The sequence below is a fragment of the Phodopus roborovskii genome, unplaced genomic scaffold (genome assembly GCF_943737965.1).
Source record: "Phodopus roborovskii unplaced genomic scaffold, PHOROB, whole genome shotgun sequence".
In the NCBI taxonomy this organism is placed as follows: domain Eukaryota; kingdom Metazoa; phylum Chordata; class Mammalia; order Rodentia; family Cricetidae; genus Phodopus; species Phodopus roborovskii.
The window spans coordinates 32,244,429-32,258,975 of NW_026126418.1; the positions used below are offsets into that span (position 1 = coordinate 32,244,429).

The 14,547-nt window shown below is 43.5% G+C and overlaps 1 protein-coding gene across 2 annotated transcripts; it reads right to left on the bottom strand.

Annotated features, from left to right (window-relative positions):
* Positions 1–1,402: 1,402 nt before the first annotated feature.
* Positions 1,403–11,750, bottom strand: Cdca7 (cell division cycle associated 7). 2 transcript variants are annotated; one of them, XM_051184473.1, is made up of 10 exons: positions 11,667–11,750; positions 8,954–9,076; positions 8,284–8,388; positions 5,749–5,985; positions 5,182–5,265; positions 4,197–4,394; positions 3,719–3,856; positions 2,915–3,064; positions 2,165–2,301; positions 1,403–1,670 (listed from the first exon to the last, which is right to left on the bottom strand). In XM_051184473.1, the coding sequence occupies exons 1-10, from the start codon at positions 11,685–11,687 to the stop codon at positions 1,640–1,642; spliced, it is 1,224 nt and encodes a 407-aa protein (XP_051040430.1). In that variant the 5' UTR covers positions 11,688–11,750; the 3' UTR covers positions 1,403–1,639. The 2 variants fall into 2 exon arrangements, with proteins under 2 accessions (XP_051040430.1, XP_051040431.1); XM_051184474.1 differs by lacking the exon at positions 8,284–8,388 and having other exon boundaries at positions 1,406–1,670.
* Between the last annotated feature and the right edge of the window lie 2,797 nt (positions 11,751–14,547).

Here is a 14,547-nt window from a genome sequence, read left to right on the forward strand (position 1 = left end):
CACACACACACACACACACACACACACACACACACAGAAGAAACCCACACAACACATAAATTAAAATCTTAAAAAATAATGAAGTGATTTTTTGAGGCTTGCCTCAAATTTGCAATCCTCCTGCTCTAGTCTCTCCTGAGCTGGGATTCCATGTACCATCATGCCTGGCTCTAAAGTTTTTGTCTTTTGTATGATCTGGTTCTCAAAGTCCCGAAACATCAAGGCATGGAACACATTTAGTAAGTATTTGAAAAGTGGATAAAAGTGGCCAAGTTCTGTGAATGACAAAGGAACACAACACAAAACTTCCCAAGCATATGTGTTCTGTCAGTCAATGTGGTTATTATAGTCTGATTGCAGCTAAGAGGCATGTCATCAAATGGGACCCTGTTCAAAAGAGCTGGCTGTGGGCCTCAAAAACTCAATCCAAAAGAGAAAGTTTCAGAAGAGGCAGAAATGTCCTTTCAAAACTCGAGGGGAGAAAAGGATTAAGATAGTAATACTAATTTTTTTTTAAAACAAAAATAAACACAAGTTAGAACAAAATGTTTTATTATTAAAATAAAAACCCTTTATAAAAGCATTACAGAGCAAAAGCTTATTTACACGAGAGTAGGGCACAGTCACAGGATACACATGGGAGGGAATCAGTAACCAGTCACTTACCGAATGACCCGACTAAAAGAAAGGGGAAAGAGGGTAACTCCCAGCATCTGCCTGCAAACTGGCAGAGGTAACTCTTTAACAAGTTCAAATCTACCCATCTCTAACTGATCACTGCTCATTGTTACAAAACTGTTTAGGACATGACCCTCAGGGTATCCTTTTCAGGAAATCACCAGGAACCAAAGTGAAGTTAAGTTTCTGATTTGTAACATCAAGATTTCAAATCGGCCCATTGCAGATTTTCAGCATCTTAATGTCCAGGAATGCCTTTTCTACAGCAACTTAAGTAATTACAGTATCACGTTACCACAAACCTTTGGGTAACTGTATAAACCGGATGAATCACTCTAACTTAAGCACAGCAGCAACCGGGTCTCAACTGTGACAAGGTATACACCAAGCATGTTACAGAGGAGTTGTAGTCTCCAGAAAATCATTCCATGTGCTACCCTACTTCCCAATAATGACTAATTTTTCCACATCGTTTTCAGACCTTTTTTGTGCCTTTGCCTTATCCATTTCAAACATCAGCCAGTAGAACACTGAACACTAACTGAATGTGTTGACTCTTTATGTCAACAAGTTAAAGGGCCATTCTATGCAATTCACCAGAACCGTTAGTTCACAAGCTAAGTGCTTGGGTACATCCTGAGACTACTTCACCACCAATACGACAAATACGCTTTTTAAAATTGCTGCCTAAAAAGATCTCAGAAACTAAGTGGTGGTAAAGGATCACGGGAGTAGAGAAGCTACAAGGTAGGGCCAGGGCAAGCTTTGGGAAACTACAGTAGCTCAAATGTAACTAGAAGTATGCCTTCCATGATGTTTCAGAAACAAGTATGACTCTAACAACATTAACCTGACCACGTTCTAAGACAGACTGCTCACCAAGATTCTTATTCAGGTTTCCATCAACGACAATATCAAGAACAAGAGAGCCTTGAGAAGCCCAAAGGCAGGTGGCCAATCTTCAGGCTTGCATTTCAAACTCCTGCTTCAGACTGTGAAACACAAAGGGGAAGATGTCAAGACAGTTTTCTTTCCTTTTTTTTTTTTTTTTGTTATTTGTTTTGCTGAGACAAGGTTTCTCAGTATTGCTTTGGAACCTGTCCTGGAACTAGCTTTGTAGACCAGGCTGACCTCGAACTCAGAGATCCACCTGCCTCTGCTTCCCAAGTGCTGTGATTAAAGGCATGCGCCACCAATACCCGGCTGTCAAGACAAGTTTTCAAACAATAATTCTCTTTAGAAAAGCAAATTCATTTCTCAAAAAAATTATGGAGCCCTAACATACATATTGTCAATGTATTGTCAATGCACGTATCTTAGACATCCAACCTGAATGTTAAATCTATGACTGGTTCAAATGAAGATGTATTTCCACTAACATTCCCCCACCCCAAGAGAGCCACTTTTCAGACTTCTATCATCTTATTAAGGCACATAAACGAATATAAGACTCAGACATGAAAGAGAAAACCACAGTGGCCTTTACCTTTTCAAGTAAGCATGCACGTTCCCAAAGCCATGATACTTGGCTAAATACACCAGGACTCCCGTGGCGCACCGTCCATCTCGTTGGCGGCAGAAGCTACAGTTGCAGATTCCTCGACAGGGTGGGCAGTGCCAGTTCTAAAGAATTGTGGGAAACTTAAAGATAAGTATCACATCCCCTCCATTGGTTCTTTCTTTAGTCATTAAAGTACTTAGCATCAACTCATTTATCCTGTGGGGTTTTGTTGTTGTTTGTTTTTTGTAGCTTTGGATCCTGTCATGGAACTCGCTCTGTAGACCAGGCTGGCCTGGAACTCACAAAGATCCACATGCTTCTGCCTCCCAAGTGCTGGCATCAAAGGTGTGTGTTATCACCATCCAGCTACCCTGTGTGGTTTTTTTGTTCTTGTTTTTAATAACTAGTCATAAAACAGGGGTCTGAGTTTCTGATTCAGCATGAGAACTTTTGCCTAGCTCTATGTAAGGCCCTGGGTTCCATCCCTGGCAAAACATGAACACACACACACATACACACTGGCAAAACATGATCGTGCACGTGCACACGCGCGCGCACACACACACTCACACAGACATAATTCAAGAAAGTTACACAACAACCCCCAGGGATGAAGAGAATCAACTTCTAAGCAGCAGCCTGAGGTGCCTGGATAGTTACATCCATACAGCAAGCACACCAAAAACTCCTGCCACCAAGAGCTCAAGCCCCTCCCCAACCTTTGAAGGCTCCTACCGGGTCCAGCAGAGCATCCTTGACCTCCTCGCCATAGCGGTTTCGAAGGCAGGGACCACAGAACTGGCCCCGGATGCCCCAGCACTCTGGGTTTCTGCAGTTTGTTTTGGTGTCAATGGTTTTCTGGCGACACTGGTGACAAGTGGAACCCTGAAAGGAGGAATGGATGAGAGAAGAAGCAAACGTTGCTTTTTTGTAGAGAAAAACAAAACAAACAAACAAAAAAATTGCACAAAGAATACCCACACTGGTAAAAAAAGGACCTGACACTTGATGTCTGAAGTTCACTTAGTACCTACACACAGACAAGTGTCCCAAGCCAGGAGTCTCACTCTATTGGTGGTACAATAGTAGCATCAAAACTACTTGGTGGGGGGGGGGGGGTGTTCAAGGACAGAGTACATGTTTAACCCACTTGAGTTCCTGGGTTTGATCCCCAGCAAGGGAAAAAGAAAATTTCACCCAAAACCATTTTTATCCCTCTTCCAAATCCATTTCTTAAAAAAAATCTTTAGCTCACCATTGCATTTCCAGTAGTTGTCGATACATACACCCTTAACAAACCCTAGCTGAATGCATCAACTTATAAATTAGAAGACATAACCCTACTGCAGACTTCATAAACACTAATTAAATCCCTGGCATACTGTAAAACTCTTCTTCCCGATTATGAAAAGGAAAAAAAAACTGTATAGGCATGAATATGCAGACCATACACCATGTACACCCCCCCTTAGGGTTGATGCGGTCTGTCCTCCGGAGGGTGCTTCTGTTTCTAGACATACGTAACCTTGGGGCCCTCACCAGTGATCGGTTGTAGATCTTCTCTCTAGAGTTGCTGCAAATATTCTTGATCTCTTCCTCTGTAACTTCTTCTACTGGGCGAATTATATGTGGAAGAGTCATGGATCCAGGGCGACGGCTTCTGGGCACGTCATCGTCCTGAATAAGACGCATGAACAAAGCTGAGACCCTCTCTGCAGCCCTAAATCTCAAGATGCTTCCTTTGAAACTTCACAGAAAACTCAACTCAACCTAGGGAAGTTTCTTGCTTATGGAGAAAGGCTGCAGCCCATACATAAACTTACTGTAAGGATAACTGTCCAAAAAGCATAGAAATAATTCCTACAATACCGATAAGCTGAAAATATGACTCTTGTCTGCTAACCAGGTTAAGTCTGCTTATGCAACACTAATGACTTGGAATGGTCTGAGGCTGTGTTCAAAGCTAAGCTTCATGAAGATGGGAAACATAAGGAGATAGATACTGGTGAGGACTCACATTCATGTAGCTGTCCACAGACTTCCTCCTTCTCACCAGCATGTACTTATCTTCTTCTTCTTCCTCTTCCTCCTCCGTGGGCAGAGCGCCCAAAGACCCCAGGATCCGGGACCTTGACCTGGTTAGAGGTCGAGCTCTCCGTTCCGGGTTTCTTCTGGAAGCCACACCTGGGAATGTGCGCCTTCTAGGTGGCTTTGACTGGTGAATGAAACACACGATATAGATCCACTTGCTCTATTACAGAGAGGAGTAGCACTCTGGGGAACCTGCAACTTTCCCTTAAGAAGTTCTAGGTAAAAGAAGAGCTCCATTTTCATATTTTCTTTGCCCTTTTCATAACGTGCAAACAAACCCTAAAGTCATATAACCACTGTAATTTTTATTTATTCAATTCTTCTTCCATTTACTCTTCTATTTTAGTTACTGAATATGTAAAACCTGAGCTCCTGACCCAAAAGCCTTTCCTATGACATCTCTAGACTCCTGGAACACATATGCTACCTCCATATCATACAAAGAATGCTTGGGAGTCTTCCCTCCGTTCTTTGCTGGCTTCCAGCCTGACTCCCCATGAGGAAGAAGGCAAACGCAGGCTTTTCTTTTCTGCCATAGCCAACACAACAAATTTTACCCACCCCCTTCAGATCAGCTTAATCCCTTGGGACACAATCAAATACCATAATGAGGATACGAGAGAAATTGTGCTTTCTTTCCCTCAATATGTTTTTAAAAAATGCATACTTTGCATCTAGCATGTACAAAAACATGCTGCTTGGGGACATAGAAACAAGCTGTCAATCTTCCTTGATGCTAGTGTGAAGAAGAGAGATGATCAAAAGGAGTATGGCTGAAGTGTCCAAGATGCAAAGGTCACCAGAGCCTCAAGAAGGCTGTTTCTATTGACCCTATTCCCCAGTAGAAAAATAAGATCCTAAACAGAGATCTGTCTGGCTTGTCCAAAACAAGTTTAGAAAGAAGTACTTACACCTTTGGATCTGTGGCCAGGGAGGGAATGTCTTCCAGAGAATAAGCCAGGGAAGCTTTCTAATTCTGACATGAGTTTTGCAAGCTAAAGGGGTGGGGGGGGGGGAAAGAAAGTAAACAGAAATTATAACTGGTGACAACAGGCAATTTCCAGAAATACAGTTACTCCTCAACTTTCTGTTTAATTTTAAAGTTGACAGTCAAGGTTTCTGATTTCCCTACTATGCTTATCCTAGCTCTCAAAGGAGTTTAATAAGCAGCTGGAGGGGCTGAAGAGAAATCTTAGCAAGTTAAAAGCGCTTGTTGCTCTTGCAGAAGACCTGGGTTCAGTTCCCAGCACCAGCATGGTAGCTGACAACCATACCTAACTCCAGGGAACACAAAATATCCTCTTCTGGCCTCCAAGGACAACACACTTACAGCACAGCCCCTTCCCTCCCCCCCAAATAAGAACAAATATAAATATCCAAAACACATCATGACGTCATCTCAGCTCCATGGAAACAGCTCTTAAAAGAGGTAAAAGAAATGAGTTGCTAAGAAGGGTTGTGATCACCAGAGCACCCACCATTGCTTTGTTTTGCTTTACATTTAGAGCCCTTTTCTCCATAAAGTTCATGCCATCTTCCTCTTCAGAGTCAGACTGGGAATCGTTTGCAGAGTTCTCAGAGGGTTTTGAGGGGACTGCTTTTTTGTTGGCTGGCCGCCGGGTGTTTCGTGCTGGGAACTTCATGGCTACCCTGAGTGGTCCGGAGTGTTGGCACTGACTTCGAGTCCTGCAGCCTTCCCTGTCCAACTGCAGTCTCTACAGTTAACCAGAGCAAGAGAGTTGTTAAGGGCAGCAAGGATCATGGGTAATAATAAAATCAAGACTTGCAAATGAATACAACCGGAGAATAGTTTCGCTCCCTTGCTCGTATGAAAGGCTGGGCCACCTTCACTATGCTTCTGAATCATTTTTTTAAAACATGGCAACTTCTGCCCCCTCCCATTTCCTTAAGAATGATTCTTAGTCATTTTCATAAAGCCCTCTAGGAACATCTATGTTCACCCATAAACGTGGTTTTGATGCCTATGATGCTATTACATAGTATCCTAAATTATCAAATTCCGATTCATTTTTAATTGTGATTAAGATGCACGTCGTTATTGTGAAGCCTTCACTTGGACCATTTCAAGATTTTATCTTCCTTAACTGAAACTTCAAGTCCATTCAGCAGTAAGCTGTGTTGTACCCAACTATGATGGCCCATGTCAGTTAAGCCCTACATGTAGGAACCCTGAGCTACACAGCAAGTTCTAAGCCAGCTTGAGCTACACTGCCACACCCTGCCTCAAAAACAAACAAGCAAAAACTATTGATTCCTCCTACCACCAGTCCCTGGCAACCACCACCTTTCTACTCTTCAAATCTGACTAGTGTAGGTATCAATCACTCTAACTTTTTGTTAAGTCAAGATCTAGATGAGGTATCATAGCCAGGTAGTGGTATTGCACCCCTCTAATCACAGTACTCGGGAAACAGAGACAGGCAGATCTCTGTGAGTTGGAGGCTAGCCTCGTCCTAGAGTTAGTTCCAGGACAGGCTTCAAAGCTACAGAAAAACCCAGTCTCAAAAAAAAAAAAAAAAACCTAAAATTTGGTATCACTTCATACCAATTAGTACAGCTAAATGGTCTCTAGTTATTCCAGCCATCTACTCCTAGATAAAGATCCAAGAACACATTACTCTCATTTTTGCATGTGCACATGTGTGAGTGTGCACGTGTAGGCCTGAGTTTAACATCAGGAACCATCCCTGACTTTTCTAATTGCCACAGGGTCTCTCAATCAAACCCAGAGCTCACTGATGTGCCATATCTTGCTAGCCAGCTTGCTCTAGGGATCCTATCTCAGCCTTCTGAGAAGCTGGAATTACAGGTAAGCCACCATACCCACTAAGCATTTATGTAGGCTTCTAGAGATCAAACTCCAGTTTTTATACTTGCAAGGCAAGCTGAGCCATCTCCCCAGACCCTCAAAACAGTGAACGGAAGGAGAATGTGGTTTAGTGGTAGTCTATGTTTAGTATGTCTAAGACCCTGGGTTTGATCCCCAGTACCAACAAATAATGATCCCCATGGACAGCTTTTAGTATTTTGTGTACTTTTAGTATTCACGGATGGAGATAAAATTGTCATGAATTCTTAGCACTTTCAATCAACTGGCATTTTATTCATCACAAGGTACTACCTACAAAGAGCTAAGAGACTGCCTAGAGTAGTCATCAGTCCACAGACAAGTGGGTCACGTCCAGATCTGCAGACTGCCCCCAGCTAACAAATGGCAATCAACCATTTGAGACCAAAGTCTTTTATTAGGAGAAGGAGGCATGCATTTGTACCGATGGTGATAAAATAGTTTTGGGGAGAGTGCTGTCACTTAGTGCCATTCAAGTGATGGCCTCTAAGGGGACATTGCCAGGCATGGCAAAGAAAATAACATGCAGGTAACTGTGATGTCTAGGCACCCCACTTCTTTAGGAGAGTCTAAGCCCGTGGTATTCCGGGAGCAGAGCACACGCACAGCAGGTGCCACCTGCTAGGAGACAGCAGGGAGGGAAGCATACACAGGCAGGCAAAGCAGACCAGAGAGCAAGCAAACTCAGACGCAGGGAAGGCCCTACTTGTTATCATCTACGCAGTCCTAAGAGGGTCCCAAGATGCAGGTAACTAGAACGGCTTTGTCAGCTCCATGCCAACACTGGGCTGGGCACCAGCATGTTTAAGTGTCAATGCAGCTAGTCTTTAGGACATCTGTGATTAGGCCAGATCTGCAGCTAGAAGCAATCTGAAGACTAGCCAACTTGATTTAACAAGTTCCAAGGTTTATAGAACCTCAAAAAAAAAAAAAAAAAGGAAAAAAGAAGTGTAATACCTACAAGCAGGGTATTAGTAAAAATGGCTTTATGACATTAAGAAAACATTCCCCATCTGGTCAACAGTTTCCTAGCTGGACTGAAAGGAGATCTATAGGTATGGGGGGGGGGGGAGGTCACAGAGCAGATCTCTCCAGCCTCTAAATGTACCTCACTTCTTGATACTGGTGAACTTCTCCAACTCACCATTCCATCTTGTATCTCACTCTCTGAAAAACCGCAAAATGATTCATCATCTGAGTCGGCATGAAAAATGCTGGCCAATTCGTTAGTGACATCTGGCCTTGGTTTCTGTAAAAATCCACAATGGCTTAATCTTACACCTCACCCTTTGAAAAGCCACAGAAAGATTCATTATCAGAATCCTCAATTTAAAAACAAAACAAACAAACAAAAAAAAAAATTAGCCAGTTCTTCATTGATATCTGACCTGAATTTAGGTTTCTGTAAAATAAATAAACGTGGTTGTGGAGATTTTCTTTTTCAAGAACCAATTTTCCATAAACCGTGCAGAGAGCAAATCACATATACAAGTGCACTACAAGAGACTGGCTTTTGTTACAAAGAAAAATGGTACAGAGGTTTACAAATGATTTCTGAGTTGTTACAGCAAGTCATCAGTCGTGTTAGGTTAGGCGACATTTCAGAAGGACACAATAAGCAGCTAATCTACCTCCAACAATTACTACCTAGAACCACGGCAAAGAGCAAAATGAAATTACAGTGCATGCCATATTTTCCTAACGGCTGTATAGAAATGCAGGCAAAAAGCAAGCAGTTTTAATCGTGCACAAAGCATTTTGGGGCATTTGGAGCATTGCAGACTCAATTCTGTTTATTCTCAGGCAGCACTTACTGTGTTTGCAAAATTATCTGAAGCAAAGCTGTCACAACTGTCATCAGAGGATGACGATGTTTCCATGGAAATCAACTTCATATATCTGACATTCTTTAAGTTCTTTACTTTGAGAGCGTTTTGCTGCAAAGAGAAATGGCAACATCATTAAGTCAGATGCTTCCTGCAGTATAGGACTACTAAAGACATCATTTCTCAGCTTGGTAGGTTTAACCAGCAGAAGAGATGCAATTTTTTTTTCTCCAGGCCCTACAGAGAAAATAAGACTGGCAACTGCTACTAAAAATATTTTTTTTTTTCCCTTCAACTCAGGTCAAAATTCTCAGAAAGGATCTCTTCTGGAGAACATTTAACATTTTAACAATATTTATCAATTTAGCCAAACATCTGCAGTTACTTCTCTTCCCGCCCTACAGTCTTAAGCATTTAGCATTATATTGAACTCCAGAGTTTAATGCCAGTTCCTAAAAATCCAACTTCATTTTTTCTAATTGAACTGTACTTCTAAAAGGAGATTTCAAAAGTGCAAGATGGCAGAGCAATTTTTCTCCCTCAGCCAAAAATCAAACTAATGAGGTCTTTTTATGTAAGCTTTGGGCTCTGCAGTGTGATGCTAATTTACCAAAATACAAAAATTGGGCAGGTCCTGTGCTTTAAAATGGCAGTCATCCAATCCAGTGAGGAGGGATACAGAGGTTCTGCACAAGTCCTTACAAATCAAGTATTATCAGCCCATAAACACTTGATACAAGCTGGAGGGCAGCTAACACCTGATTCCATCTGCGCTCTCTAAGAACACTCTCTACGTAGCACTTTTCCCCAGACTAGAAATTTTTACATCAGGGATAGAGCTCAGTGGTAAGCATTTGCCTAACAAGCAAAGCCCTAGGGTCAATCCCCAGCCCCAGGCTCTCTCTCTCTCTCTCTCTCTCTCTCTCTCTCTCTGTGTGTGTGTGTGTGTGTGTGTGTGTGTGTGTGTGTGTGTGTGTGTGTAGGTTGAAAAGCCTGAAGAAAATGCTCCATTCATTTGCATTTATAGCCCTGAACTGTTCACTAAAAAAAAAAAAATGTAACTTAACCACCACAGCCATTTTTTTCCATTTCTTAGAACACAATGACATTTCTGAAGGATTGCATTAGTTCTTATAATCTTACATAGAGTCAAGGAATAGCAGTTTGTTTTCCCACTGAAAACCTGAAAGGCCAAGTACCAGCCCCAGATGTGCTATGGGGACTAAGACTGTCTAGGGGTGCAGAGTTGGACTTCCTTCCTCACCAAACAATCATTTCCCTGATGAAGGCTGCCCAACCTACCCTCATTAAGTGTGGTGTTTACAGTAAATGTTAAAGTCGGTGTGTGTTGTTAGGAGTTAAAGGGATCCCAAGTCTCTTCACCGTTTTCCAGATGAGGAAGCCCAAGGCAACACAATGCAAAAACCAAGGGATCGCCTAAAACAGCACTGTTCCTTAATGACTTCGATTCTCTTCACTTTGCTAATCAATCTACCTCCATTCCATGTCAGCCTCAAAGGAGGCATTCATCTAAAGCTGTCAGGGAAACAGGCTAAGCTGTAACAAGCCAGGACAGGCCATCAAGAGTCATTCACCAGCCAAACATTTCCTTGATGAAAAAGACACAGAAAAACAGAGCAAATGGCCTTGCCGGGGGTGAGCTTTTTTGGCAGTGTAACTCTTAGTTCCACTTATGGCGAGTGGGTTTTTTTGTTTGTTTTTTTTTTTTTCTTTTCTTTTTTGCAGCAGACTTGCTAGCAATGTTTGTGTAATTCTTTGCAGAGAAGGTGGCATCGTTACTATCACTTAAATGAAGAAAACTGAAGTTCGGAGACGTGAAACCGATTCCTTCAGTCAGGTGCCCAAATGTGCATCTAACCCAATTCCCCACGGGCGGTGATCCGTTATCAAACCCCACCTACCAACCCAGACCTCCCCACATGGATCCCGAACCTCCGATATTTATTTGAAGCACGTCACTGTTTTCCTTTCCGCCCATCCCCCCACTCTTCAACCCTCTTCAGGGAAGGAGGTAAGTTCTGACTTCCGTTGGAGCAAAAAAGTAACGTTCCACTCGGGGCAGCTTGCAGCTGCAAGTGAGGTAGAGAAGGGGTAGGTAGGAGGGGACGCAGGGAAACACACTAATCCGCCGTGGTGCACGGCTTGCATCGCTGGACTCCTAAACTGCGCTTAATTACAGCCTGGGACTAAAACAATACCTCTTCCCACGTGCACAACTCAAGTTCTCAAGAGATGTTCCCAAGGCCTTCAATCCTAAACCCACAGATCCAGAGCAGAGGAAGCGGGTCCCAGGGCCATTATTGCACGCGTGGATAGTCACGCACCCGCCGTGTGCGAGCAATGCCGGGCTAAGTCTCGGGGAATGGAAAGGCTGGGACTCGACCGCCGACCACCACCGCCAGCCTCCGGCGCGCACGTGTACTACGAGCGCACGTACCACTGGCTGCCCGAGCGCCGCCAACCCCGTGCGCGCTAGAGGACGCACCTCCTTGGCCCAGAATTACCCTGGGTGCAAAGATCCGAAGAAAAGCAGTATGTGACTTCCCCCAACCTGGCGGCGATCAAGAGCGCCGTGGGACAAGAGAGCAGCTCTCACTCGCAGGGTCGGAGGGAAGTGGCCCCGGCCCGCGTGCGTCCAGCACCCACCAACCCCGCCCCGGTACACCCGGCCGGGCCTCACCCGCGCGCGGCGAGCCTCCATGCTGGCGGTGGGTACCCAGGCACCAGGAACGGGGACAGGTCTTCGGACTCCACAAGCACTTGGAAGTGGAGATGCAGGAGCTCCGGGGCAGAGGCGGGGCGTGTACTCCGCCGCCGGAGGGGCGGGGCCGCCGGCTTTCCCGCGCCGGGACACAGGTCCTGCCAGCTAAGATGTGAACTCTAGCAGTACCTGAAGCACCCAAGCCCCAGGAAAAAAAAAATCGAAGCGGTTCCGACTCTTGTAATCCTGAAAGTCCTCGGGAAAGTGCTGAATGCGCTTTGAAACAGTAGCATTTTAGGGACTTAGTGCTGCAGGCTCTTTATGGAGCTGTGCGGTCCTGGGAAAGTGGCGCGAAAGTGACTGCCGTGGTCCCGGGACTGGCCCGCTGATTTGCGTGCATCACGGGAGGAGGGAGGGCTGGCCCAGACTACGTGCAGAGCCAACCTCAGCGTTCTTATTTCTACTGTGGTTTAATCTCTTAAAAATGAACAAATGTCAAAGAACCCAGCAGCGACACCACCCACAACTAGCTGATTTATCCCAGGCGTAGCATTTCTTATCTGGCAAACCACACCATTATCTCTCTGAAGTCATTAGCTGAGTTAAATCCTGATGCTTCCAGACAAATTCGGAAGTCGACCGTTTTTACCCGTGACCCGTGGGTTTTAAAATAGCAAACATTCCCTGCGGGTCAAAAAAGACTTACTTGAAGAGTAAAAGTTTTTAGAGATTTATCTTTGTGAGATACAAGCTGCAGATGATTACAATGTGAATTGTCCATCTGTCTTAAGGCAAAATTGGGAACTATCGAAGTTTGAAAAACCTGTTTTTTTCATAGCCCTTCTCAGCAAACTGGGCACACCAATAAAATAAGTGAGGCTCCCCCCCCCCTTTTTAAAGAGTTAAAACAAAAACACGTGCTTGCAGAAGATAGAAAAAACCGGGGTGCTTTAAAAGACTTAAATTATAATCATAGATTTAAAACAGCGCTCGAAGTGAAAGCATTTCCCCTTCATTTAAAAACTTTCCTTTGGTATTGATATCCCCACAGTCCTTGGCAGCTAATAGAGCATGTGTGTGTACGCGCACGCGTGTACACACACACACACACACACACACACTTTTCTCTGGATATTAACCATAAAGACTTATAAATAAATAATGTGGGTTGGAAGGAGCTGCCCAAAGGTCACCCTCTGCAAGAGACAAAAGGCTCCAGTCCCCAAAGTAGGCAGCAGAGAAGCAGCTCCTGTTTTGTTTGTCCAAACTCTTGGTAGAGCCAGGTCCTCAATCAGCACTTGCTGGGTGAATAAACAACTATGAGTGAACGGTAATCTAAAATCGTCATTATTCAGACTTCTTATTAATATGGTTTTGTGCAAGTAAAACAGAACATGTGAGGTCACAGAACAAAGGGACATCCAAGTCACTTTGCCTGTGTGAAGTTCTGATAAGAACAGTCTTAGTCTTCTTGAGACATTAGAAAATATCCTGGGGGAGGAGAGCACATGCCTTTAATCCCAGCACTCGGGAGACATAGGAAAGTAGATATCTGTGAGTTCAAGAACAGCTCTACAGAATGAGTCCCAGGACTACACAGAGAAACTCTGTCTCAAGAAAACCAAAACATTTGGTTTACATATTCTTTTGTTGTTGTTTTTGTTTGTTTGTTCGGTTCCGTTTGGTTTGGTTTTTTGGGAGACAGGGTTTCTCTATGTAATCTTGGTTGTCCTGGAAATGGATCTGTAGACCAGGCCTCAAACTTACAGAGATCCATCTGTCTCTGCCTCCCAATTGCTGGGATTAAAGGCATTCCCTACCACCACCTGGCTGTGTTTACATTTTTTTTTTTTAAGGATAAAATCTCTGGCGTATTTATTTTTTTTAGACTGTTAATATTTTTAGTGATCAGGAAAATGCACATTAGATACAGACGTATGATTTTGCTATAAGAGGCAAAAACTTGAAAAGCCTCTGAGAACAAGAATTAAGTGATAAGAATAGATCAGTTCACCTGTCGATAGTGGTGCATGCCTTTGATCCCAGCACTTGGAAGGCAGAGACAGGCTGATCTCTATGAGTTCGAGGCCAGTGTGAGTTCCAGGACAGTCAGGACTGTTTCACAGAGAAACCCTGTCTCAAAAAACAAACAAACAAACAAACAAAAAATCAGTTCTTTTTTTTCTTTTAATCAGTTCTTACAAAAAACATTAGTAGTGTAGATTTCATGTATTGGAGAGCAACTCAAGAACAAAACCACTTCAAGGTAAGGTGCACTAGAGGAGTAGTTTCTATTGCAGGTTCAGATCTGTAGATAGATTATGAAATCAATTCATTGGGCTTCAACTAGTGTATTTTCTTCCATTTTGTTGTGTTTGTGAGCTTGTGGGTACATTAACTTAGTAATTATATTGTGATTGCAAAACTAATTAATATAAGCTCTACTAGTAATTTGAAAGTATACTATATGGTGTTGTTGACTGGAAGCAGCAACTTTTTAGGATCTGTTCAAGTTGTTTCATTGGATGGTCACTGGGATTAGTGACTCTCCATTTACTCCTCCCTCCAGGCCCCTGTACCAATCCCACTCTGACTCCCATGAATGCAACAATTTCAACTGCCTGGCAGGTAGAATCATGCAATGTTTGTTTTCCCATGTTCCTGCATTTCTTTTTCAGTGAGCCCAGGGAAACAATACTTGCATGCTTGTGTGTGTACTGTAGAATCATATCTTCACCAGGCTTCACCATCAGGAGCTATCAAGGTCCTGCCCCTAACATTGTGCAAGGGTTGTTGGAGGACTGTGGTAGCAGGTGCTGTTCTGAGTACTGAGGAGACAAGGGCCAGAGAGTTTACATTC

What these genes read in the sequence shown, in the direction of transcription:
- Cdca7 (XM_051184473.1), bottom strand. Translation starts at nt 11,687, where the DNA reads ATGGAGGCTCGCCGCGCGCGG. An exon ending in CAGATAATTTTGCAAACACA is followed by an intron (nt 8,389 to 8,953) that starts GTAAGTGCTGCC and finishes GGATTTTTACAG; the next exon opens with AAACCAAGGCCAGATGTCAC. An exon ending in CTGTGGACAGCTACATGAAT is followed by an intron (nt 3,857 to 4,196) that starts GTGAGTCCTCAC and finishes CGTCTTATTCAG; the next exon opens with GACGATGACGTGCCCAGAAG.